The sequence below is a fragment of the Chelonoidis abingdonii genome, chromosome 4 (genome assembly GCF_003597395.2).
Source record: "Chelonoidis abingdonii isolate Lonesome George chromosome 4, CheloAbing_2.0, whole genome shotgun sequence".
In the NCBI taxonomy this organism is placed as follows: Eukaryota; Metazoa; Chordata; order Testudines; family Testudinidae; genus Chelonoidis; species Chelonoidis abingdonii.
Window position 1 is genome coordinate 14761730 of NC_133772.1, and position 26928 is coordinate 14788657.

The window sequence follows — 26928 nt, forward strand, 5'->3', positions numbered from 1 at the left end:
TTTATCTCATGATAACGTATTAAAACATCCAGACTTGCCACTATGCGTGTGCGCAAACAGCAGCTCAGCCAGGGGAAATATGCTACTGACAGGGCCGGCTCTGGCTTTCTTGCCACCCCAAGCCAAAAAAAAAAGGGGGGGCGCACCGGAGCGGCAAAGCAGGGAAAAAAAACCCAAAAAACACGGTGCGGCCGGAGCAGCAAAGTGAGGTAGGGGGAGACAATGGCACAGCCAGCAAAGCAGAGGAAAAAACAAAACAAAAAACCCTACAGGGCAGCTGGAGTCAGGGTGCAGGGGGACTCCCTGTGCTGCAGAGTGCACGCCCGGTCTAATGGGGGGAAAAGGAGGGGGAATAAGAGAGAGAAGGGGAGCAGCCAGGGCTTCAGCAGGGCGCTCGCCACACGGCCCCAACCACCACCTGCCAGGAGGGCTCCACGCCATTCCGGTCGGCGGGGAGGGAAGGACGCGGGCTGCCCTACTGAGTTTGCTGCAGGGCGCTCCCCTCCTCGCGCCTCCACCCCCTACAGGGTGGCGGGAGCAGCGAACAACGACAACAACAAAAAAACCAGCCATGCTGCCCTAGGTTTGGTCAGAATGCCGCCTCGTACAATCTGCCGCCCCAAGCACGAGCTTGCTCAGCTGGTGCCTGGAGCCGGCCCTGGCTACCGAGAGACGTTCCCCTTTGGAAATCCTGCTTTCCTTTGGGCCCCTTCTCCCAGTGTATTTCTACTGCCACCGGAGGGTTGGGGGGGAGTGGGTGAGGCAGCAGAGGGACTGTAGGACTCCATGGCAGCCTGGAAGGAAGAAGAAGAATTATTATGATAACTCTGGGAACTCTTGTTCCCCTCTCTGTCAATCACCACCTACTCCCTTACTGATCACCCACATATTATTTACATTGTAGTAGTTGTTAGAGACCTGGGTGCTGTATACACCCTTACTGAGAGACAGTCCCTGCCTCAAAGAGCTAGCAACCTAAATAGACAGGCAGACACAGGGTTGGAGAGGAAACAAAGGCACAGAGAGATGAAGTGATATGGCCATGGCAACAGTGACAGAAGAGAGCCTCCTGAATCCCAGTCTAGTGCACTATCCACTAGCTTATGCTGTCTCCTGAAAAACACAAAAATGGTGTGCTTTATAGCTCCCAGCACAAGGGCAAAACCTTCCTAAAACAACATATGCGACTGAATCATGGCCCGTGCACCAATGAGGCATTCAGTGGGTGCACACAATATGTGCACCTTACACCCCAAGGGGAGTAGCAGGGAAAGCAACTAATAGGATGGGAGGACTGGAGAGTTTTATGGGAGGGCTGGAGAGAGGGGGGACTGGAGAGTCTTATAGGGTGACTATACGTCCAGTTTTGGCCGGGACAGTTCCTTTTTTAAGCCCTGTCCCGGTCGTTCTGACTTTTTTTTTCTCAAAAGGAGGAATTTGTCCCGTTTGCTCTTGCTGACTTGATCAGTTGTCAAGAGCAAACAGGACAAAGGTCCACTTTTGTCAAAAAAGTGGGGGGTGAAGGAATGTGGGGGGGGGAGGCAAGGGGCAACACGAGCCTTCCACTGGGTGAGAGGCAGGGCTTGAGAAAGCAATGACAGCCTTCTGCACCGACAGCCTCGTGCGAGGGTCAGGGAGGGCTTGGGGCGAGCAGCTTGGGGCGATGTCCCAGGAAACCACGGGGCAGCTGGAATTTTAAGTATAGCATCTGCGGTGCTGATGAGGGCATCAGCAGCACTCACAGACACTGAGCTGTGCAATCTTTTGTTTGCCTCTCCTTCAGCAGGAGAAGAATAAATCAGACACCACAGTGAACCAACACAGACAGCGTGGCTCACACCCCAGGGGCGTGTAACACACTGTGAGCATGCAGACACACCCCACACACGTACCTAACACAGACAGCGTGGCTCACACAGCTTGAAGTGACCGCTTCTGAACACCAGTCTTGCAGTTCATTATTCCCTGAACAAGCGAACTGTGGTCTGACCTCTCCCTTGCCTATGCTGTAACTAGCTGCTCCCAGCCATGGGCTGCTCCCAGCCCACTTATTTGCATTGCTATACCTGATAAAACTTCTGCAGCCTCAACCTTGGGCTGATCCTAGGAAAGACCTTATCACTGCCGCACAGCAATTATTTGCTTTTTAAGAGATTTGCTGAAGGTGAAACCGCCTGGCTACCACTGAGATTTAGGACAAGGAAACAACTGACTCTCTTTTAGTTTTGTTTGTTGAATCTAAATGTGGGGGCAGGTGGGGGGGGTGGGTCTTACAGGGTCACTGTTAACTCAGCTGGGGCCCGGATTCCAGTTCCTGTACTTTAAAGAGGTAGTTTCACACTGGAACAAATATGTTGTGTTTTTGGTTTTTTTTAAAAAGAAGATCCAAAAGGCAATATGTCTGATTCTCATTTGCATTAACGCCTCTTTATACCACTTTCACAGCCAAAAGGGACCACAAAGTGTAATGTAATGTAAATGTAATGCCGGAGTGGTGCAGTTCAGCCCTAGTGTAAATGCAAATCAGGACCAATGCACTTGCCCAATCATTTTCTGTATCCTCTTTACTGGTTTTGGGGTCTGATTGTTTTTGTCCACGCCCATGTCAAAGAATAATTTGTGCTTCCAAACTATATAGGGCAACTTCATAGGCTGTTCTCGGGTTAGCTACAGTTTTATCTCTTTCAGTCCTGTGCCTGCTAATCATTGATTTTGACTTCTTCCCATGCAGAGACCAAATCAGACAGAGCTCTCCATCTATGACGAATCTGTGGATGAAAGCAGTGCAGAATTCAAGAACTTGGAGGAGGTGAGTAATAGGACCAGGAATCACTTTGTATTGTGGTAGCACCCAGCTGCCCCAACTAAGACTGATGCCCCATTATACTGGGAGCTGTACATACACATAATAAGCCCCTGCCTTGTAGAGCTTAGAACCACTATAGATGAGACAGACCAAGGGTGAGTGAGAGGGAGAGGTATTATGCAGTTTGCAGCTGGGAAGCTGAGGCACAGAGTAAGGAAGTTAGTGGCCCAAGGTCACACAGGGAGGTCAATCTGTGGCAGCAGCAGGAACTGAGCCTGCATCTCCTGACTCCCAGTCTAGTGCCTTAACTATAAGACCGTCCTTCCTCTTGTGAGAGACTCATTCATCTTTTGCTGCTGCATCTGCAGCCTTTTATCTGTCATGTGCATGGAGTCTGGAGGGCTCTCAGTCCTCATGCTTAAATGCAGAAGCTTGTGGGGTGGGGTGAGGACCGGAAGAAACCCGGTATTACACACTGTGGTGGATGGTTTATGTCTTCCTCTGAAACATCAGGCACTCAGGCAGCCACAATGCCAATAACCTTCCTGAGCTTTACCCCTCAAAAGGAAATGAAGAAGGTGTAAGGCAGGGTAGAGACATGGAGATCAAATGTAGTGGCTGTGTGGTTGGACACCAACATATGTAAATTGGTGGCACCGTTCTAACCAAACTCATCTTGTTGTCCCTTTAGGAGATGTTTGGAACCATGTTCCGGTCGGAGGCCCAGACAGCTCTGTGAGTGCCCGGAGGAATGTTAAAGTGCCAGCAAAGCCTCTGGAACTGACTATTCTCACATATTCCTTTATGAAGACGCTTCCCCTGTCTGAGTGGTGCACAGAGCAGCCTTTCTGTGCTTCCAACCGGGGGTAGCAGTGAGTTTGCGAGGTGAGGGGCTGTCACACCTCTCCTCCTGATATCCTCTCTCCTCCTTCCCTCTGTGTGTGGAATTCAGAGCAACGGACTCTTGGAGCAAGTAGCAGAACACAACAGAAGCAGGAACTCAGGAAATAACATTTATCTAGACATAGAAGAGCAGCAACTTCATTTAATGGCAAGTGCCTCCAGGCAGAAGGATTATTAATATTCAGCATCGTTATCAACCCTATCTCTGTCTCTCCTCCTCCAGAACCCACTCACATACCCAGTCATATGGATTGCATAACCTAGGCATCACCTTTATTCTCCTTCCTTTTTCCAATGAGGTGAAATATAAGGAAATTTACAAGCCTTTCCTGGCTTTGATTCACAACCACAAAAATAACCCTCTCAAGATGCAGTGACGCAGGTTTGCATGGTGATAATATTTTAAAAAGTGCACTGATTTTTGGGGAATCTGCACACTGAATTTAAGTCTGTGAATTTCTTGGGGTTGCCGCCCAAAACCACCTCTGTATTCTCTATTACCCTACAGGCCCTCCTGCCTGTCCTATCTATTACCCGTTACTATTTACTGAGCCAGTGCTCCATTTTTGTTACCCTAAAATCCTTGGTACCACTGCATGGGAGTAATGCTGCACTCTGTATTACATGCTCAGACTATTTTTGGATATCAGGCACCCTTAGCTCACATGACCAAGAGCTCCTACCAGCTCTAGTGGGAGTTATATGCACACACTGGCCTTCCCAATTGTTTGGGTAGTTAAAATAAAGCTTATTCAAAACACTGGCAGAATTAGGGCCTGATTCAAAGCCCATTGAAGTCAAGGAGAATCTTGCCTTTTACTTTAACAGGATTTGGGTCAGGCCTTTAGTCTGGGAATATCACGAAAGCAGCCATTCCTGTGGTGTTTTGATGCTTCCTCTTCCTATTCTCAGTATCTGGACATTACTAAAAAGTTCAGTTTAGATTCAACTCTAGAAATAGGCAGGGCCACCCAGAGGATTCAGGAGGCCTGGCAAAGCAATTTTGGGGGCCCCTTCCAAAAAAAAAAGTTGCAATACTATAGAATACTATATTCTCGTGGGGGCCCCTGCGGGGCCCAGGGCCTGGGGCAAATTGCCCCACTTGCCACCCCCTCTGGGCAGCTCTGGAAATAGGTAAGTGTTTCAGGGTGAGCAGGTTTTCCTAACCAGTTTGCCCATCTCTAGCAAATTCAGAGACAGGGAGAGAGAGACCCTTTAGCTCAGTGCAACATCCAATGGTTTTTGATGATGCTATAACTCAGGAGCAGTATAATTAAAGTTTGAGCATATTTTGGGTATGCCAGGAGTCAGCAGTTCTTGTGATATCCAGCACTAACCTCTCCAAACTTGGAGCTTCAAGGTGAAGAGATTTTAGGTAATCACCTAAGTGACAAGAGAAAGCTCATCTGCTCGGTTTGCTATGGTGTCTGGTCCCTCGTGTGTTATATGAATTTGAATAAAAATCACCACAAACTGATGCCACCAGGACAATCTACCTCTCGGGCAAACAAGCCTGACTTGATAACCCATAGACAGATGAGATCTTTTTAATTTTTTTTAAAATCCTAATACTTTTATATATAAAAGCGTGAGTGATGCTAATAACTATTGCTATTTTAGTTTTCTGTTATAGTTCCTTCCTTTCATCCTCATATTGATTCTCTGAAGCCTATGACTAGAGGAAATGCATTTAAATATATGTAAATACTGAAAAATACTGTATGTTGAGGATTAACGGGACATTTATTAATACATTTAGGCCCCAAATTCAGGTGTTGTGAAAAACAATTCTGCACAAATTAAGATTAGCAGAATTTTGTCTATGATATTTTTGAAGTTCTGATGAAAACAGTTTTTCGTCTGGATCTTAAACCTTCCCCTGTGGTGTTTCCAGCCTTGGGATAAAGCATAAGGGCCAGAAAATGAAACTGCTTAGAAGTAAATGTGAAACTGACTAGTCTGTTTTTTGGGAATGCAAAAATAAATAATGGCCTTAATAAATGCAAAGAAAATTTGCTTTTAAAAAGTTATTTCTGTTCTAATAACTTAAGACGTTAATAACACTTTTGTGTTTTACTACATGGTTTTAAATCTGTTTAATTCATAAAACACTCTAAAACAACCCTGATAAAAGGGTTTTTGAGATAACATTATCAGGGAAAGAAAATGCAGCTGTACTGTGGCTCCCAGATAAATGATGCCCCACTTGCAATGAAAATAGAGCTGCATGACTCATCCAGGCTATGCAAACATTCCATCTTATAACATCAGAGCTGCCTGGGTTTTGTGTGGCACCTCATTAATTAAGTCACCATTGCTCTACCTCAGTCTCTGATTATATGGTGCAGGAGAAAATTATTAAACAAATAGAAGTACAGTTTTCTTTAGATGGAAGAAGAACACACTAAAAAAAGGTTACTTCTCATTCTGACCTTAGTGAGACAATCATAATTTTGCTGGGACTGTCATGTCCTACAAGCTACGATCAGAACATTAATTCTTTCAAATTATCCTTGAGGCTAATGCACCATAATTAATTACTCTTGGTCTACTTTTCTGCTGCCTGAACATTCCTCCTTCTTGCTGTTTTGAATAAACAAACAGCGTGGTGCAACGGAACAAGGGACTTTTTAATTATAATAAAAGCTCTGTGGTGACCTAACTTTGAATTAGTGATATTCCTAATTGCAATTCAGGAATCAGAGAGTGTCTGCCAAAGTATCAGTTCAAATACAGGAAACCTCAGAGCGACAGATCCCTGTGCAAAGGATGTATTGTTTCCTTTGCAGTTCCCGGATGGGAAGTCAAGAATGATGCCATGAAAGTAGTGGCAATAATTACATACTCTGCCACCTTGAAGTCTCGGGTAGAGGGATACTTGGTTTCTGTAGCTCAGTGCCAATTGTGGTGACAAATGCAGCCCTCAGCAGCTGACAGATGGTATTTTTGAAAGCATAACTCCTGTCACCATTTTGCTACTGAGTAGCACAAATGTTTTAGATGTAGAACCGTGAGAACCCTATGTGTGTTCGAACTTTAGTTTCAAAGGCGACATTCACCAATCTGAACAAAACAGAATGACAAGTTAGCATGACTTGCATTTCTCTTTCAAAGGTTCTATGTGGCCAGCTCAGAAAGCTTCATTTCCAGGGTATCTTGACCAGGGAACTAGAGAAATTCAGAAAGAGAGTCCATTGGGGTGGAAAATTCTAAACTTCCAATGACCTTTTATGTCTCTGAAAGTCTAGTGATATTAATATGTAATTATTTTGAAGCTTTATTTGATATCTGCTTGATGCATAACCAGCTCAAAATGTTTTGTGTAATTTATTTAATTTAATATTGGTTTGGTTCTTCTTTTTTTGATAATAAACAATATGTGACTGATCATATGCTTTATCTACTGATTTGGAAGTACACTTTCCCAGAACCCTTATGCCAATTCTACTTGGTAGTATGGTGATAAAAGCTTTAGGCATGCCTATAGTTAATTTATTTTACCAGTGCTATCCTAGAGTTTCTGTATGCTTCTACACCTTTGCAGAATTAATTACTCTTATAGAATCCATGCTACACAACTCTTCTATATAAATCACATGGTTATTTATTAGCAAAGGGTACTCCTTTTTCTCAAGAGTTCCTTCATTTTAGAAACAGTGTTAATACCATAATTGGATTTCCTGGTCTGCTGGCAATTCCACTTAGGTGAGCCGTGAACTGAGTTATGTTAGAGAACAGATCTTGCCCTCCTGCTGCTAACGGCAGCAACAAACACAACACATGTAACATGATTTAGGCACACAGAATTATACACTTCTATGGTGGTGTTCACTTGCAAATCCCCATGTGTATTAAACTGTGTGACTAATTATGCTTCAAAACATCCCTGGCCAGTAGGTACGATTACCATTTTACAGATGGGGATACTCTGGTGAAGTGATTGGCTGAGATCACAAAGGGAGTCAGCAGGAACAGACCCCAGGGCCTGGGCTGGGAACGGGCCCCAAGAGCCCTGGCTCCAGCCCCCGGCTCTGGGCACGGCACGTGAGCTGTCAAGCTTCCGGAAACACCTGTCAGGGTCAAGAAACTCCAACTCCCAGCAGGCCTTGCGGCGAAGGCCGAACGAAACCGCCTATTGGCCAGTGTCTCTGAGTTGGCGGCGGGTGATTGGCGGGCGGCGCACGAGGCCAGCGGAGCGGCATGGCGGAGCGGAGGGGGCGGCTGCGGGGGGCGGCTTGGGCCGCCTGCCTGGGGCTGTGCGGGGTGGCGCTGGCTCTGCTGGCCGTGGTGTTGGTGCGGGCCTACGTCCTCCCGCCCCCCGCTGGGCCTCGCGCTGTCATGGGGAGCGGGGTGCCGCGCTGGCTTCCAGCTCATGCGCCCCGCGACAGGGACAGGAGCTGAAGGAGGCGCTGAGAGGTGAAGGGCCGGGACCCCTCAGACACCATCCCAGGAGAGTCGCCCCCCCGTCGCCCCCATGTACCCCAGCCAAACCCCCCGTGGACCCCCAACTGAACCCCCGGGGACTCCAGCCAACCCTCCGAGGACCGCCCAACTAAACCCCACCCCACTGGGGACCCCCAGCCAACCCCCCGGGAACCCCCATGAACCCCACCCCTGGGGACCCCCAGCCAACCCCCCCAGGGATCCCACTAAACCCCAGCCCGGGGGACCCCAGCCAACCCCCCAGGGATCCCCAAACTAAACCCAGCCCGGGGGACCCCCAGCCAACCCCCCCGGAACCCCAGCTGAACCCCCCCGGGGACCCCCAGCCAACCCCCCGAGACCCCAACTAAACCCTACCCTTGGGGGACCCCCAGCCAACCCCCCTGGGGACTCCCAAAAACCCCAACCCCTGGGGACCCCCAGCCAACCCCCCCCAGGGACCCCCAACTACCCCAGCCGGGGGACCCCCAGCCAACCCCGGGCCCCCCAACTAAACCGGGGGACATTCCAGCCAACCCCCCGGGACCCAATAACCACCCCCGGGGGACTCCCAGCCAAACCCTCCGAGACCCCCAAACTACCTCACCCCTGGGGACCCCAGCCAACCCCCCCCTGGGACCCAACTAACCTCCATCCTAGGGACCCCCAGCCAACCCCCCCGGGCTCCCACTAAAACCCACCCAGGCGGGACCCCCAGCCAACCCCCGGCCGGGACCCCAACTAAACCTCACCCTTGGGGGACCCCCAGCCAACCCCCGGGACCCTCACTTAAACCTCACAACTTGGGGGGACCCCCAGCAACCCCCCCTGGACCCCAATCTAAAACCCCACCCCTGGGAGACCCCCAGCCAACCCCCCTGGGACCCCCAGCCAACCCCCGGACTCCAACTAAAACCCCCACCCCGGGGGACCCCCAGCCAACCCCCCAGAACCCCCAACTAAACCCCACCCTGGGGGGACCCCCGGCCAACCCCCCTGGGACCCCCAGCCAACCCGCCCGGGATTCCCTGGCCCCCAGCTAACTTCCACCCCGGGGGTACCCCCAGCCAAGCCCCCCGGGACCCCCAACTAAACCCCAGCCTGGGGGTACCCCAAGCCAACCCCCTTGGGGGACATCCAACTAAACCTCACCCCTGGGGGAACCCTCAGCCAACCCTCTCCAGCTCCCAACTAATCCCCATGCCCTACCCCCGGGGCTACCCCCAACTAAACCCCACCTGTGGGGGACCCCCAACTAAACCCCACCCCTGGGGGACCCCCAGCCAACCCCCCTGGGACCCCCAACTAAACCCCACCCCAGGGGTACCCCCAGCCAACCCCCCTGGGACCTCCAACTAAATCCCACCCCTGGGGGGACCCCCAGCCCCCAACTAATCCCCATGCCCCACCCCTGGGGGTGCCCCGAGCCAACACTCTGGCACCTCTCAGACCCTTACTAACCTCCACCCTGGGGGTCCCCTCAAACTATCCTTCTGATCTCAGGGGGAAACTGCCCCTGACTAAACCTCCTGGGGGGACCCCTGGACTAATTTTCCCATCAAACAGCCCCTCACCCCCAGATTAGCTCCCCCTGCCCAACCAGGGAGTCCCCAAACTAGCACTGTTCCCAAGAATTCATGCTCCCAGACTAAATCTTTCCACAGACCCCCCTCCCCACATACACACACATAAACCAGGATAACACCCTGGGGCCAAACCCCTATTCCTGGCAGGCTCCCACCAGCAGAATCACCTCCACCCCTTGAGAAATCCTGGAGACTATAATCCCATCCTGAATACCCCTACTCTTCCCATCCCTGATTGATCTGCCCTGATGACAGACCATTTTCAGCCCCTGCCGCTTCGTGGCTAAGTCTCTCCCTCCCCCAGACCAGAACTCCATCTCTGCTGAGGAGTGCACCCCTTTGGATCCCTAGAGTTACATTCCCTAACTGCCCCATCTCTGGCCACCAAAACTCCTTCATGACCCTCCCCCAAGCAACTTCTACTAGACTGCCTCTCCCCATTTCCTCTTGGCCTAAGACCCCATCCCAGGGCCTTCTTGAGATTTAGTGCTCTGAAACCCCCCTCCACCCAGGACTCATTCTCCAGGGTCTGAGCCTGCCTTGAAGACACTGAGCAGCCAGAAATCCCTTAAGTACTGATGCCTACTCACCAGCTATTAACGCCATCCATTTACCAAGACCCCCAGGGCACTGACCTCTCTAGTCTGGTATCCCTGGCAGAATTTCCTCAGTGGGCACTTCTCTCCCATGTGTACTATGCACCATCAGGCACAGACAGAAACTGCTTGAGCATTAGCACTCCCTCAACTGACACTATTCCCCCCACAAACACACACACTAGTGTCGTCTTCCCATTGTGTCACTTTACTTTTAAGCATCTATTCACCCCTTATTGCCTGCTTAGATATTGGTCTGCCCCCCTCCCAGCACCTCTTCTCAGACACTGACACGTTCCCAAGGAAACAGCTAACCCATCCTCAAGCTCTGACACCCCTCCACTGACTGTCCTCCAGCAACTGAGGCAGCTGACACGGCTCTGAAACTGACAACCTCCCTTATCCCCATAAGGCACTTCACTTGTGTATTACATCCCTCCCCGCCCTGCTTCCATGACACTGCAGAAAGTACATGCTATGGATGATAGGGAAGAAAGAAAAACTGCAGAAGAAAAAGATGGAAAATCATTTCTTTTTTTTTTTTTTAAAAAAGAGGATTTATTTCTTCTGCTGACAAATGAAAGAAGGGAATAATATTGTTTTAATATCTCTTCTATGTAATTCATTGCTTGTTATCAGTTAAGATTCTTTAGCACCGCATGACACGGTGCCTCTCTCAAAATACCTGGTATGTTTATATTTGCAGCCATATACTTTGACCCCAACAGATATCCTAAGCAAAACCTGGAGATGTGTCTTGGAGATAGTGGAGGACACAGATATCTGAGTGTCATCTGTGTATCAGTGACACCTGACTCTGACAATTTTGCTGAGTGGTCCAATGTAGATATTAATGAAAAAGGAAGACAGGATATTGAGGGATTCCACAACCAGGGACCTGGATGTCTCAGAGCGGTGTAGCTGTTTTAGTTTATAAAACACTTTGGATGAAAGATTATCTTTAAATGCAAGGTGCTGTTACTGTTGTTGGTTGGCCCATTCCTCATCCCTTGTTCATAAACATAATATTAAGTCTATAGAAGAGGGACGATAAGAAGTAGGTGAATCCATTAGGCTGCACCATATTTGGAGTAGATGGCAGGGAAAAACTTGCCCAGAAAGCTGTATAAATGTTTTAGAGTTTGCCAAATGAAAGTACTGCAAATAAATGAATTATTATGCTTTCCCACAGCAGATATTCTTTTCTTAACTGGGACCGGAATTTCACACACCTGCAGCCTTTTTTTCCTCCCAGTGACAGTTTTCTCCAATATCTCATCCTTAGATACAAAACACAGTTTCTCTGTGTTCTCCAATTGTACATCTTCAGATGTCCCTTTGTCACACTAAATAAATTAGTGCCCCCTTTTCTTTTCTGGCTCAAATCTTGTACCCCTGCCTTGCAGGCATCCAGTTATAGAGCCAATGCATTTGTACTTTCAGACACAAAGACTCTTGCAGGAAACTTCTGGGGGTATATGGATTACATTGGGATTGGCAGCTAGTAGAAAACCAGACTCAGGCATCAAACAATAGTTAAAACTATTAAAACAGAGGAAAAGCTCTTCTGTATTTAGTTGGTGGAATTATTACCTAGCAGGTGGAAATGTTTTTTTTTTTAATTAGAAATCAAAAAATCTTCTTTAGAGAGACCCTTGATGAAGTAGATAGGAGCAGGTCCATAGTGAGGCATTATGAGCCATCATGGAGCAGCACTGTCTGAAGTAAAGGATGCTTCAGTGAATACCACTGTTCCCATAAAAATCTGATGAAGCAACTCACATTTTCCACTCAACAAGCTCCTGTGAAGTGCTAAGCATTGTCTTCAGTGAGAGCTAAGTGTACTCAGGCTTGAGCCCAAAGTAATGTTTTTCATTAGGAAACGTATTGAAAAAGATGATGCAATTATATTTGAATTCCCATCTAGTAATATATTTGCATTTAATCCTAAAACGTTATGTTGACAAGGAATTAATCTTCACAATCCAGTGAAATGCAGCTGCTTCCAGAGTGGAAAACGGTAGCATTTTTAACAATGCACAGCAACAAAACACAGCAATTTAGAACAAGTAATAAAGAACAACATTCTATATGAAACTACATAGGTATTAATAGGGTAGCCAGAATGTACTTAATGAGCTTAAAATGTAGTCGATTCTTTGAGGGTAATACCACCTCTACCCTCTGTCTTGGGATCTGTAAAGCCTACAAAATACTCAGGATCTTAATTTTCTTACCTATTCAAATTACAGTTAAAAGGACTGTCAGACTGATTGTCATCATTGCCAAAAATCCCATACTTCATATTTTCATTTAAGGTGCCATCAAAATTCAAACCGTTTCCTTCTCTCCAGAGGACCAAAATACAACAGCCTTGGCGGAATTTGGGAATTATATTAAAAAAGGTACAGAATTTACATTTCTACATATTTTTAATAAAAGGGCAGGAGGTTGGCAACAAGTTGAGAAGAAGTTTAGATTCTGAATATAATGGAATAGTACTGTGTTTGACACAGCACTTTTTATCTTGATTTTTCTCAAAAGGGGCCTGTATTACCATCGGGGCCAAAATGAGACCTTCAGTTCAACTTTGGTATATCTCCACTGATGGTAGGAACTGAGCATAGACAGGGCATAGGTGTCTTTTTGCTTCCATGTCATCACCCTGCTCTGAAAAGAGTTAGACAACCTTGTGATAAAAAAGCCTAAACCTATCTGAGCCCTGTCTGTAGGTTCAGTCGTCCAACACAGCTGCAGTGGTGGTGAATTACAGGTCCTGTTTTTGCCAAGGGAGACAAAACTCTACTGAGGGTTTCCACTGCAGATTGGGACAGTTTGGTAAAGCTGTTTGAGGGAAGCTTGCATATTTGCTGCCTGCAACAGATCAAGCTTTCTATCTTATTGCCATGTGTGTTAAAATTCACTATAGACCATGCTTCCTTTAAAGTCAGTGGCAAAATTCTGCTAACGGGTTCGTGTCATATTCCAATAATTTTGGTGGTAGAATAGAAAAGATTTTGCTGATTTTTCTCCTTTGTATATTTCTCTCTTCTTTTGACTATTTTTAAACAGTCTTTCCTGCTGTATTTTCTACCAAGTTCATTCAACATGAGATCATTGGGGGATACAGTCATCTCTTCACTGTCCAGGGTTCTGACCCCCAGCTCATGCCCTACATGCTGCTTGCACACATGGATGTAGTCCCAGCTTCCCAAGAGGGGTGGCATGTCCCTCCTTTCTCGGCTAAGGAACTTGACGGTTTCATCTATGGACGAGGAACAATGGACAACAAAAATTCTGCTATAGTATGTCTTCTCTGTCACCTCATTTCAGAGAGATGAAAAACTCTAAGGAATGTTTTTGTTCACGGTCTGATGGGTAAATAATTAACAGTCCCATAGTTTTGTGATTTGAGAACTTCTGTTTTGGAACTAGTTAGCTATTGAGAATGGCAGCAATAATCCCAGAAACAACTAAATCAAAATTAACCATTGCAATGTATGAGGCAAAATGGATGCTGGCAAGACAGCAGAAATGCAAACTAACCACTGCTGATTAGACAATGACCATACTTCAGGAAGAAAAAAAATAGATGAGACTAGAAAAACACAAGTGTTAACGGATGACAAACTTCATCCCCACTGTTCTTATTTTTCTTTGTTCTTCCTTAGTAATGTTTTTGTATAAAAAGTTAATCCTCATTAAAGTAATGGGTTTGCTACAATTAGCGAGAGCCATACCATATGCAGTCTAGATGCAATTTAAAGGCTCAGTTAAGTGGATTTTTTTCAGAGATAGAGACCCCAATCATGCTCCCTTTGAAGTCAGTTGGAGTTTGCCTTGGGCTCCAGTAGGAGTAGGATCAAGCCTATACTATTTTATATATTTATTCTGATGTTATGTAACACACTGAGTCTTAAGGATTATTAAGTCTCGTGGATTGTGCTTGCAAAAGAATACGATTATCATCAACTAGCTGGAGTGAAAAAAAACCCTGCAATAGTTAAAAGAATGAAGCCTGCTTGAGGACTGTGAAAGTACTGGATTTCCTTTACATCTTCATGTTCTTTGCCATACGAAGTAGCTCTTCTTTGCAACCTCAGAGAGCAAAAGGACACAGTGACTAACATGCTGTCTCTGTTGCACAGGGTATTCTGCAAGCTCTAGAATTCCTGCTGAGAAGAGACTACAGACCTCGCAGGTCTTTCTATATTGGCATTGGACATGATGAAGAGGTATTTCTCTCAGTTGGCATGCATCCGATGAAGTGGGCTGTAGCCCACGAAAGCTTATGCTTAAATAAATTTGTTAGTCTCCAAGGTGCCACAAGTACTCCTGTTCTCTCAATCTCACTCTCTCATTTCCTCCTATAACAGCAGCTTGATTGTTGGATAGCCAGTTGCCTGCATTGTGCTTTTACTTGACTAAATCAACTTTCTAAGGTTTATTTACCGTGAACCCCTCCGATGATTGCTGTTGCCTTGACAAATCACTCTTTAGCGCATTGTAGTCATAGGTATATATTGACAGTTCAGCTCTCAGTGACCTGGGCCATCAGGGTTTTGCTCAGTGAAGAGAGAGGAAAAGGGTAAATCTGTACTTTTCTTTGGTATGGCTGTCAGACATAAAAAGTACAGTGTATGAGTGAAATGTGAAAATCCAGGTTAAGATGTATTTGATTGTTCCAGGTGAACAGTGTTATCTAACAGAGTCTTCATTAATGACATAGGGCTAGAAATTGTGAATGATAGGGTAGCAGAATTGCCCGTTCTCATAAAGACAAGAAGGGCATTCAGTGAAATTGAAAGACAAGACATGATCAAATTAAATACCTTTTTAAACAATGCCTAATTAAGCTGTAGAGCTCATTGCTGTGGGGTAGCATTGAGGCTTCTCATGAATAATGAGAACATCTTCAGTTTTTTTAGACTGGATGTAAACTCTCTTGCTTCAGAGCATAAGCAACCACTAATTGACGGGTTAGAAAGAAACTTCATCCCATGGACAAGTTATTTCATAATTGTTCACTCTGGGGTTTCCTGCATCTTTCTCGTGTAGCACTGGTCACTGTCAGAGTCAGGATACTGTAATAGATGGACTGCTTGTGCAATTCAGCATGGCAATTCCTCTGATCTTGATTCTCGTAGGTATCTGGTCATAAAGGAGCAATGAAGATTGCAGCTCTGCTGAAAGCTAGAGGAGTGAAGCTTTCTTTCCTGCTAGATGAGGGAAGCGTTATCTTAGACGGGTTCTTGGAGGGAATAAAGAATCCAGTAGCAGTGTAAGTAAGGAAAGAAGAGAATTTAACACAATGAGCCTGATCCCTGGCTTTATGGGTAAGTATAAGAGAGTCTGCTAGTTTGGACTAATGCAGCGGTGTCCATAGTACAACATAAAGGCCCTCTATGGCAGCTGCTCTTTTCTTCCGTGGTGAAGACACAGCCGATGAACTACAGGGTTTTATTGCTGGTGACTTGATTGCAGTTTCTGTTCATCTCAGTGAAAATATAAATACAAGCAAATGTTCGGACTGTGTGCGTATTTAAGAATTAAGTATATTTACATACTTACATACATTTGTGTGTGTCTCTTAGGCTCCAGGCAGATTTTCATTGCAGCCCTCAGTGTTGCAAAGATTGGGCATCCTTAGCTAATGGATGGAGCACTTGGCTGGGAAACCCACCCTTAGGTTTTCATCTCACCAATCACTGTATCACACTATTGTTATACCTCTTTGTTTACTTGAGTAGGTGAGTTTGGCTAGGTTGCAGCTGAGTCACAGGGCTGAGGATGGAGATATCCATATTTATACGCAGCTGTCTTCTAGGCTGTCGTTTGTAGCTGCCCAGGGATTTTTTTTTTCTTTAGATAAAAATATAGTAACTTTGATGTGTAATTGAGGTTTTGGCAGCAGAACCTGAGGCTGGTTCACCATTGTGGCAATCAGTGTTTCAGCCTCCTGACTGCCATTTGCTGGTGTGCAAATGGCAGGGTGGGGGCATGCAGTCAATGCTATTTCTCTTTGGTCATCTTAGATAGCGACCTTGATTTAGCTGTGAAGTTTGTCTTTGGTATGCAGCTTGTAAATTTGATTCATACCTTTTCTGAGGGAATGCAAGGGTGACCCTTAAGCTTGAGTAGGAAAGAATGAGGAAATGGGGTATAAGTTGAGTTATGAATTCTGTCCCTTTCCCTCTGTGGTAGACAGTCCTCTAAAGACGTGGGATCCCTCAATGGCCTCGCTGAAATATCACCTGGAGGTTAATGTAGGAAGCCCTGTGATGAGTCAGTCTCATTTATTTGTTGTTATAAAAAGCAGGGGAAAGACAACCAGGCACTAACGGGATGTGGAATTATGATGTAAAGAACTTGGTGACAATGCCCATGCTTATCACATTTGTTTTATCAGATACTGTTGGTAGAAGGGTCATATCTGACTGCGTATAGGTGCTTCAGTTTTACAAATCCATTTCCTTCTCCAAAGCTGCAATTTAGTCTTTTTGGGGAGCATTCTGGTTTTCATGCAGAACTGTAGTCAAAAAGAGACCCCCATAATCTTAGTGTTGGCTATGGGAGCATATAAAAGACAAGTGCATGGGTCAGTTTCCCAGTGGAAAATATGATACCTATATATTGAAATATGAATGCAGTTTAGATTTAATAAGACAGCAATTGGCCCTTGACATCAAACAAGAATTAAAATGCTATCATTTAAGGTTTTAAAAACACTGCATAGGATAAGCATTTCCTATTGTCTACCTCCACAGAGGTGTTCGTAATCATTAATTCATTTTAATTACCATGAAAGGCTCTTGTTATACTTAAATAACATTTGTTTTTAAGACACTTGGTCTGTCACTAATACTGCAGCCGTGGTACAAAACGTAAGCAAAGAACCTTCCGAGTGCACTTACTTTCAGTCTCTGAGCAGTGCTGTCACAAGCAGGGTACTGCAGCTGTGCCAGAGCAAGTGTAGTTGTGTGATGTGAAATCTGGAGAAAAAGCCAAGACCACAATGCTCCTACCATTCAGATGTGGCTTTAAATGCTTTTTGTTGTTGTTGCTGCTGCTGTTAGAGTATTTTTGTTTGGTTCTAAAAAATAAGCATATCAGCCCCATCTGTCTACAGTCAGTAGAGGCTGAAGAACTCCGGTTATGTAATATTTGGAATCGGTTTGATGAAGTTATTTCTTGTTCATCAGAATAGCTATCACAGAGAAGGGTTCAATTACAGCGAACTTCAGCGTGGAAAAAGAGCAAGGTCATTCCTCTGTCCCTCCTAAGGAGACGAGTATTGGTATTCTTGCAGCAGCATTGTCCAGGTGAGAGTTTACCTGGCTGTGTAACAGACCTAAGATAATCATGCAAAATCTCCTTAAACAGACTTGACTTCAGTGCTATATATTGTACTTCTCTGTGTATGTTTAAAACTGAAGCTTATGGCTCATATAAGTGTGCAGATATGCTACCCCTGGCAGAGGGGTTGTGGTCAGGGGAAGAGGGTGTGGCGCACCTCTGCACTCCAGCTAGTCACACTTCCTGGAATGGTCCCTAGGGACCCTGAAAAGCCAGGCATAAATTAGATCATCATCTGAGCTACTCAGACTTACTCCAGGGGCCTAAATGTCACTCAGTAGCCCTAGAATTTGAATATCTGCAAAGGTGACATGAATCTATTTTTGTTCCATCCTTTTGTCTGTTGCCAGAATTTCTCTCCAAGAATCTTTTGTGACTGTATCTGCTGCCTACAGGTGATATCTATGCAGGCAAATAAACATGGTGTGGTATCAGAATGTTATATCTCATAGGTTCTGGTACAAGGTAGTGCTCCTGCTTCTCAGCCTCCCTATCCCAATGGATACAGACAAGATTGATGGGAGCAAGGGTGTTGTTTTATAGAAGTGCCTGAAATAAAGAGAGACTTGCTATCTTTTTGGCCTACCATTTTTATAGATTTCCACATCTCCCTTACTGTTCCTTCCTTCCCATTGGGAGCCAGCCTTGGCTATCTCTTCATCCTCCCCAGAAGAATATCTTTGGATGAGACAGGAAAGCTCTGAAATCCGTGGTGAAGTTGTTCTTGATTTGTGAGCTATGAGGAATATGGCTATATTTCAAGCTCTTGGTCAGATCTATGAATGCAATCTGTTTTTTGCAATAATGGAGAATGAGGGTTTTTTCCAAATGCTCATTTGCCTGTTGTAGGTTGGAGCAGAATCCCATGCCCAATCTGTTTGGCCATGGACCAGAAATCATGATTCTTGAGCACTTGGCTTCAGAGGTGAGTATTCAACTGTAGCTTTATTCTCAAGTTTCACATAATTATTGTTAATAAATTAAAAGTAGCCCCAGACGCAAATTACCTAGGGGGGTTTCCTAGTCTTTGTTAAAATCATTTGACTCAGAAAGGAGAATTCAAAGCTTAAGTGCAATAGTTCTCCCTCTGCAACATCCCTCTCATACTGTACATAGCAGAGATCCCTTAGCCCTGTGTTCTGCACTGAGTCATGACATCACTTCAGGCTCCAAAGCTGGAATTTTGATAATTGGTGTATTTTTGTTTTCTCTTGCCACTTAGTTCCGTTTTCCTCTCAATCTCATCATGACCAACCTGTGGCTGTTCTCCCCTATCGTCAGCAGGTAAAGAGAATACATCCCCTCTTCACACTCCCAGCCTCTGCCCCCATGAAATACGGGAACCAATGTCCATTTAGAAACTTTAGTCCTTTAGCTTTCTTGCCAGTAAGCCTGATCTTCCCTGGGAATCAGCCATCCTATTTCTCAGTTTATCAGACTGTAAAGCCTTTACCTTGCTTTAATTAATAATTGAAACATACTGTAGCTGCTCTGTTAATGCATAGGTTGATCTAATCAATTTAATTCTCACTTTTGTCATTTATATCTTTTATAAATACAAAACTCCTTTTAAAAACTTATTTTTCATGCAGAATTTTGGAGCAGAAGCCCTCCACTAATGCCTTGGTTCGGACCACCACAGCAATCACCATGTTTAGTGCAGGAATCAAGGTAGCTTCATGTGTGCATTTGATTTTTCCTCCATGTAGCTTGAGGACAATGCTTGTATTATTTAGAATGGTGGTTCCCACATACTACTAGATGTACCACTATGAATGGTTGATGTAGTCTCCTCCTACACTTAATTTTAAACTCAGCCTCTATACTGGGCCTTCATGCTTTGCCAACCTCACTCCATCTGAAAGTATAGCCCAGTTCACACCTTAGGGTTTACAACAGAAAATTGTTTCACTGATGACAATATTTGTTATCCAGTTCTTTCTAAACTGGTGCTGAAAATGGTTTAAGTGCTAATGTAGACAGGATAAAAAACATTTTCAAACCTGTTACACAGTGCGTGATTGAGACTTTGGACCACCCAATGTCAGCAACAGGACAACTTCCTACTATAGATGGGACCTTTATCTCATGATCACAAGACTGATATCCCTAAACTCCACAGTGGGTTAGAGCAAGCACAGCAGAGTGAGAGGCAGCAGGTTCTGGCTGGTACAGTCAAGGTCTTAACCTGATAAACTGCACGGTTGAGAATTGCAGCTCTGGAACACCAATGAGAGCAATTAATAGTCTGCATTCCTCAAAGGAAATCTTTACTGAAAAGGATCATTTGTCTAGAAAACAAGTAATAGGTAAACAGTGACACTGAGTGGTGAGAAGAGAAATAACGTGTTGTTTGCTTTTTACTGTGTGTTCAAATACTGTGTAATTTGCATACTTAACAGAGTATAAAATATATTTTGTAGAAAACAGGAATTCTGTATCTCTACTTATGCTGTTAAGTGATGTACATGGGTCATGCCTGGTGTGCTTTTGGGGAAATGGATTCAGCTATAAAGGAGGATTTTTTGGGAGAGTGACATCAGATAAAATGAAGTTATTATTTAAAAAAAAAAATGCCAAGCCCTTTCTCACATAGAGAAAAAATTCTAAATGAAAAGCGCCTAATCCTTATAGAACTACCTGTGTGGTAAATGGCTAATGTTTACAGTGATCAAATGGTGGAAGGTTTGGGCATTTATTTCAATAGGAGCTGGTTGGGGCCTTACACTGTGAGCCCTGGAACTGCAAGAGCAATTGTTTAAACTTTTTGACAGCAGTGCATATCAGACTGACGTAGTATTACAGTAGCAGTTCTGTGATTGGCTTTTGACTCTGCTTATGGCTTTCTTTGTATTGGTTGAGCCTCTTTTTTCCCCTAGTCCAATGTCATCCCACCTTCCGCAAAAGCAACTGTGAATTTTCGGATCCACCCGTCACAAAAGGTTGAAGAGGTAATGTCTGCGTGTTACATTTCTTCACCTATTTTTTTTCATCGTGACATTTGTCCCTGACATGTCATTTACTTAACTTTCCTATACCTTTGAAATGAACAGTTGTTGACTGGTCTGGAGATTGCAAGCTTTCCTCTGCATTGTGGATCTTGCCTCTGCCATCTCCAGACTGCGCAGTTGTAATACACTCTACCTAGGGTTCCTATAGACGACCTCTCAGCAGCTTCATATAATGCAAAATTGCCTGCCTACATTTTGCAGATGACAGATGTGAGCATGTAATATCTGTGCTGGCTTCCTTTATGCTTCCAGGTACAAGTCAAGCTATTGGTTGTCTTCTGTAAATCTCTGAGTGTAATGGCATCTGGCCAGCTGAGAATACCTTATCCCTTGTTGCAGCGGGTCTTTTCCATCAGAAAGCTCTCACTAGCTGTTCCCAAGTTTACAGTCTAGGAGAAGGGAGTGTTCTGCAATTTTCAGTCTGCCAGAGCCAAGTTTATCCAAGGTTTTTTTCTCTCTGAGGATGTCAAGGGTTTTTCCCCACTTTGAATGTTAGCGTCCAAAAAGTGGGGACCTGCATAATCACTTTTAAGCTTAATTACTAGCTTAAATTTGGTACACTGCCACCAGCCAAAAATATAATGTTTGGCACACTTCCTGTTCCCCCAAAACCTTCCCTGGGGAACCCAAGATCCAAACCCCTTGGGTCTTAAAACAAGGAGAAATAAACCATCCCCCCTCCTTTCCTCCCCACTTCCCCCTCTCTGGGTTGCCTTGGGAAGCTACACAGATCCAAACTCCTTGGACCTTAAAACAGAGAGGAATTAACCATTCCCTTCCTTTTCCCTCCACCAATCCCTGGTGAGTTTAGACTCAATCCCTTGGATTCCAAAACAAGGAAAAATAAATCAGGTTTTTAAAAAGAAAGCTTTTAATTAAAGAAAGAAAAGGTAAAAATTATCTCTGTAAAATCAGGATGGAAAAATGCTTACAGGGTAATCAGATTCATATAGCCTAGAGGGACTCCCCCCCACCCCCCGCCTGAGATTCAAAGTTACAGCAAACAGAGGTAAAAATCCTTCCAGCAAAAGGAAAAAACATTCACAAGTTGAAAGAAAACAAACAGGTGTCAGCCAGGTTCACTGAGCTCCTTAACCCTTTACAGGTAAAAGAGACATTAACCCTTAACCATCTGTTTATGACAGAGCCCATAACATAAGATGCATGTGTCCACTGTGTCTTTTTCTTTATTTGGGCCTGTAACCAGAGGAGATTGTCCCTTTGGGCCAGTTGTTTGCTTTAATGTTTGTTATATGTGCCAGATATCACAGTGATGAATGCAGTATAAATGAGAGAGATCCTCAGTGGTTTATTTTACAGGACTCTTTTTGAAGACTCACTTTGGATTCTAAACACTACCTTCTAAATATGGAGGTGAACAGGAGACAGTCCGGATTCTGAGGGACACCCTCTGTGAAATATAGACTTGCAGCTATGTTAAGCAGCCTTTGGGAGTCACGCTTGCTTCAGAGTAACCCATAGACAACTTCATTGGTTCACATACCCCCACCTTAAAAAATCTGTGAAGTGAATTGATGAAACATCGAGCTCACATACTACCAGTGGTACATGGTGGTCCATGGTTTGGGAATCTTGCCATGGACCATACATGCTTATGTAATAGTATTAAGGCTTATCTTCTGTCAGTTGCAGCCACTAGAAAGTGACCTGATCTCTCTCACTTGAGTAGGTCTGACATAGCCTATTATCTATGAATAATATCAGACCCCTCTCTCTGGACAATCATGGTGAAAGCTTTTTTGGATTCCAGCTACATGGTGGTGCGCTTTTGTACTGAAGGGGTTAAGGAAGGCCTTTTGAGGCACTGACCCATAAGTGATTGCCTTGGAAGTACTTGGACTTTTAATGCCAGGAGCGCATTGTGTAAGAGGAAAACAGACTTCCACCATGAGGCCACTACATGGCCCCTGTCCTGATCATATGTCTTCATTTGGAGCCATAGCTGGCAATTGATTTACAAGGGAAGCCTTGAAACTGGCAGCTGCACAGACAGCCACAAGGAAAACTCTCATTCCCTTTGCTTATTTGTTCCTCTGAGTGTGTTCATAGGTGCTAGAGATAGTCCAAAACACTATTGCTGATGACAGAGTAAAGATACACCTACAGGAAGCCTTTGACCCACTCCCTATCAGCCCCTGGGATAATCATGCCTTTGGAGTCCAGATTTTCCGAAGAACCTTACTGGATGTTTTTCCCGATGTCAGCAGTGTAGCTCCAGGTAAGAGCAAACACATGATGATTATTGTTTCCTCTTATACTTCCACATTCCCGTCTCTCCCCCCGTTGCTTTGTTTCCATTTCTGTGTATCCCTCCACCCCAGCTGTTAACGAGTGGAAATTGCTGTTCCCTCTTCTGTTAGGGTCCATCTCTCTGCTCTAAACTGTGTGTGTGTGTATGGGGCGAGTGATGGTGGAAATAGAAAAAAGCAAACAGGAAACTGGCAGAAACAATGAACTTTGAATTGAATCTCCCTGCAAAACGTACCAGGGAATCTCTTCAGGGGTGTAAGGAGTGGGAGGGGAGGTCTTCTCGTCTTAGCACGTCAGTTTGCAGTTCCATGACTGGCAAAATCATCTTTCTTCTTCTGTGCTGTACCTTACTATCTAAAGCCCTTATCATGCAAGCTGTTCCATGCTGTGCTACGCAGCTTACTGGATAGGAACTTAAGCTTGAAATTGACACATAGAAGAATAAGAGCCTGATACTGACAGATGCTGGGCACCACAACTCCCATTGAAGCCAACGAGGTGTGGTGCTCAGCTCCTCTCGTTGCTGAAAGAATTCCAGCATTCTTTATTTCCTGTGCTGATGTGAGAACAATAATTTGTTTTCAAAAGGAGTTTAAGTTTTCAAAGTGTAGAAATGCAACATCAGCCGAGCCTTTTTCCTTGAAGGCTAATTGGTTTCACTTGTGCTGAGAAAACCTGACCTGTGAGTTTGTCTTCCAGGTATTTGTATTGGAAACACAGACAGCCGGCACTTCACTAATCTCACAGATGCCATTTATCGATTTAACCCACTGGTCTTTAAACCGGATGATTTACCCAGGTATTGTATTCTGCTGGTGTGGGGAATGCTCTAGGGACTATTGTTAAAGAAAATTAGCACGTGCTGGCCTAGAGACTGAAACTCAAATTTGTATACTGTGCTGTAGCAGTATGGGTGCCTCAGAATCACAGAAGCCACCCATTTCCTGCGGCGTTGGATGCTGCATACATAATGGGGGAGAACTGCTGTGGGAGAGAGTTAGCCCCGGTTTGTGTCTGTTTAAAATGTAGACAGGTCCTGGTTCAAACATCCCTTCCAGTGGGACAGCTGAACTTGGCTGGATCACAAATACAATTCTGGGTTCTGAAAGGTTTGGTTCTAGTGTGAAGCCCTTATTTAATATGGATGTCCACCCGCTGGCACAAACATGGTACTCCCACTTGATTAACCTTTTAAAGCTGGGAGTTATGTGAATACAAAAGTATTAACCATGCTAGGAGTTGGTTCACTTGCTAGTGTATCAATTTTATCTTCCATGCGAGTGTAACTGAAATAGGAGCAGTGTGCCCAGGTAGCTGTTCTGCACTCTGACTCAAAGGGTCTGTGGTATGTTAATGCAGGGACCGACAGTGTCTGCTACACTTCCACTTTCTACTCCATGGTCTTACCCACTGTGCTCTGGCCTTAATCAGTAAGCCATTTATGCGGGCCTCAGGAAAAGATCTTGTTTAGAGTGTATTGTTCTGTAGATTTTTATTTGTCTCACACTGTTTCCTACTGAAGTCTTGACATTCCGGAACCTTTATAAAGAGAACTGGGGAATCAGTAGTCTGGACTGGGTTTGCAGTTCCCATTTAGGCGGCTCATGCATATTGTAATGAAAAATATTCTTCTCACTTTGTAACAGAGTCCATGGCTTGAATGAGAAGATCTCAGTTGAGGGCTACGAGAAACAAGTGGAGTTTCTCTACCAGCTGATTCAGAACTCTGATATCAACAAGCTCCCAGAGCCTCATGCAAACTCCCACGAGCTGTGAGACAAAAGAAATGGGGAGAGGAGCTGCTATGAAGGTGAATCATGGGATGGCAGCGACTTGGGGTATACAAAGCAGCTACTTATTGACATTGCACTGTGTTCTGGAACTAGGCTATTGTGGATGGTAATTTGCATAGAGATGAAAAGCAGTGAGGCTGCTGTCAGCAGATACAAAGCCTGCCAAAAAGTAAAGGGAAACTTGACATGGCAGAAGAGAATTGGAGCAGTGGAAAAAGCCTCTGATCTCCACACCTCCTCATCTCCCTACCTTCACCTGCAGCCATTAGATACATGCTAATATTAAAGGGAAGTGCTGTGGGATGGAGCTTGGGGGAGGGAATGTTAAGGAGACACAGAACAAGCACAGCATGGAAAAACTGGTGGAAATGGCCAGAAAACAGAGATTTATTTTCTGGAAATATCCATCTCCTTTCATAACCCCATTCCTTTACTGTACCAAAAATTTTTCACCCCTGTGGAAAGGGTCAGTGCAAGGCCTAGGCACCATCCAAGTCCTATCTGGAAGGCTTAAGTCTCACTAAAGTAGGTATTTAATTAGGATTTAAGTGGTGCCTACGCCTTTTCCCAGGCCTCTACACAGGCAAATTTCATCCAAATGGATCGTTATATGTATTCCCAAAACACTGAAGTGCCAATCTGCACGGTGCTGAGTTGCGGTCAGTGGAAGCTGAAGCCTCTGAGCACTTTGCAAGATCAAGCCCCAGAAGCCTAAAAATCCTGGTGCTGTGTAGTTTAAAGACAGCATGAAATGCTGACTATGCATCCCCCGCAGTAGTATGTGGAGCATGCTGTGTAATGCCCCTGGTACTGCAGCAAGCTTGCTTTTGCCATTAAGTCGACTTTCCCTGATGCTCACATGCCATCCATTGTTACAATTTTCCTGAGCTGTGGTGCGTTTTACCTGTGTAACAGATGGATATATATGCCTCAAGGAGTGCTAGTAACATACTGATAAGGCCACAGAAGCATATGCCCTCTCCTCTGCCCCCCTCTGTACATTTACTGCCTGTGGCCATTTCAGAAAAGACTAGTGCTTTCAGAGGCCCAACCTGGAACACTTTTTAGGGGTCTGGTTCTCAGAAGATGGCTGTTCAGCTCTTTCTGAAATCCCATTTAAGGGATCTCCCAGTCACTAGACATTTGAAAATCTTGGTAATAATTTACAATAATTTTAAAAATCTCCAAAAGATCGAATTACAAAGTTCCAACTGGTGGTGCCTCGGATTTCTTTTTCTCTTTTTTTTGGTTGCATTTAAGTATTTCTCTCTCTCTCTCTCTCTTTGGTAAGCTCCATGAGGCACTATGTGATTGTGGTGCCAGAATTATAAATTGCAGATTTAAGAAAAAATAAATCAAAATTGTGTGTTCGTCTGTTTTCCCTTTTCACTGAATAGGTTGATACCTAGGAGAGAGATTCTTCCCTTTTCATCTTTAGTTTTCCGTTCCTAGCTTGTTTCTGTTTGGTGCAGAATGACTCCAGTTCCCTTCCAATCAGGTGGAGCTGAGAACACTCTGCACCTTATTGGAAAGGTCCCTAGTATACTACAACTGTGTCTACACTAGCACTTTTCAGGAAATCACCCACCCTTGCCCTAGTAACGATGGCAGCCTAAGTGTAGACAGGCCATTGGCATTTTTACAACCATGTCATCTAACGCTGCATGCTTTGCACTAGTGCACTCATCATTGTTACCACCCAGGGGTTTGCACCAGAGGGAGATTTCCCAGAAAGTGCTAATGTTGACCAGGATTAAGTATCCTCCTTTTAGGCTATTGCAAAAATGTTCCCTTTCACTAAAGTTGCCATTATTAATCAAACAAACAATTGCCAACGAGTAGCATCTTATCCAGGTGCTATCCCCAGGTGCAAATAGGGTGACAGTCACTTCATGCACTACTAACACAGGAAGTGCAATGCTGAAAACAAGCTAAAACCTCTTTCAGCTGCACTGTTCCATAGATGTCTGTCAAATTGTACGTTGGAATGGAAAGTGCTCTCTGTATTCTTGGTGTCGTAGCTTCCTACTCAGATTTGAACCTTAGCGTTCTTAAACTGAGAAGCTAGCATGAACCTCCCCCAAGCTCATTACCAGCTTGGATCTGATCTCGCTGCCACCAATCAGGATTCGGAGTACCTGATCAACTCTCCCAGGTCTCCCCAACCCTTTCCCTGGGGGGACC

The 26928-nt window shown here is 44.9% G+C and overlaps 2 protein-coding genes across 2 annotated transcripts in view; both read left to right on the forward strand.

Moving 5' to 3' along the window:
* Nucleotides 1–4696, forward strand: part of SLC26A9 (solute carrier family 26 member 9) — a 46232-nt gene extending 41536 nt beyond the window's left edge. The window contains exons 20-21 of the mRNA XM_032792577.2: nucleotides 2732–2809; nucleotides 3498–4696. Coding sequence (XP_032648468.1) covers nucleotides 2732–2809; nucleotides 3498–3545 — 126 coding nt within the window. The 3' untranslated portion in view covers nucleotides 3546–4696. The remainder of the gene's footprint in view (nucleotides 1–2731; nucleotides 2810–3497) is intronic.
* A 3198-nt stretch (nucleotides 4697–7894) lies between these two features.
* PM20D1 (peptidase M20 domain containing 1) lies at nucleotides 7895–26759 on the forward strand. The gene is given in 14 exon segments (XM_032792520.2): nucleotides 7895–8038; nucleotides 8041–8125; nucleotides 12632–12718; nucleotides 13386–13618; nucleotides 14462–14548; nucleotides 15461–15594; nucleotides 17516–17635; nucleotides 18519–18594; nucleotides 18892–18953; nucleotides 19262–19340; nucleotides 20549–20620; nucleotides 22751–22919; nucleotides 23651–23750; nucleotides 24598–26759. Coding segments are annotated over 14 exon segments (1563 nt in total). The 5' UTR covers nucleotides 7895–7909; the 3' UTR covers nucleotides 24728–26759.
* The last annotated feature ends 169 nt before the right edge of the window (nucleotides 26760–26928 follow it).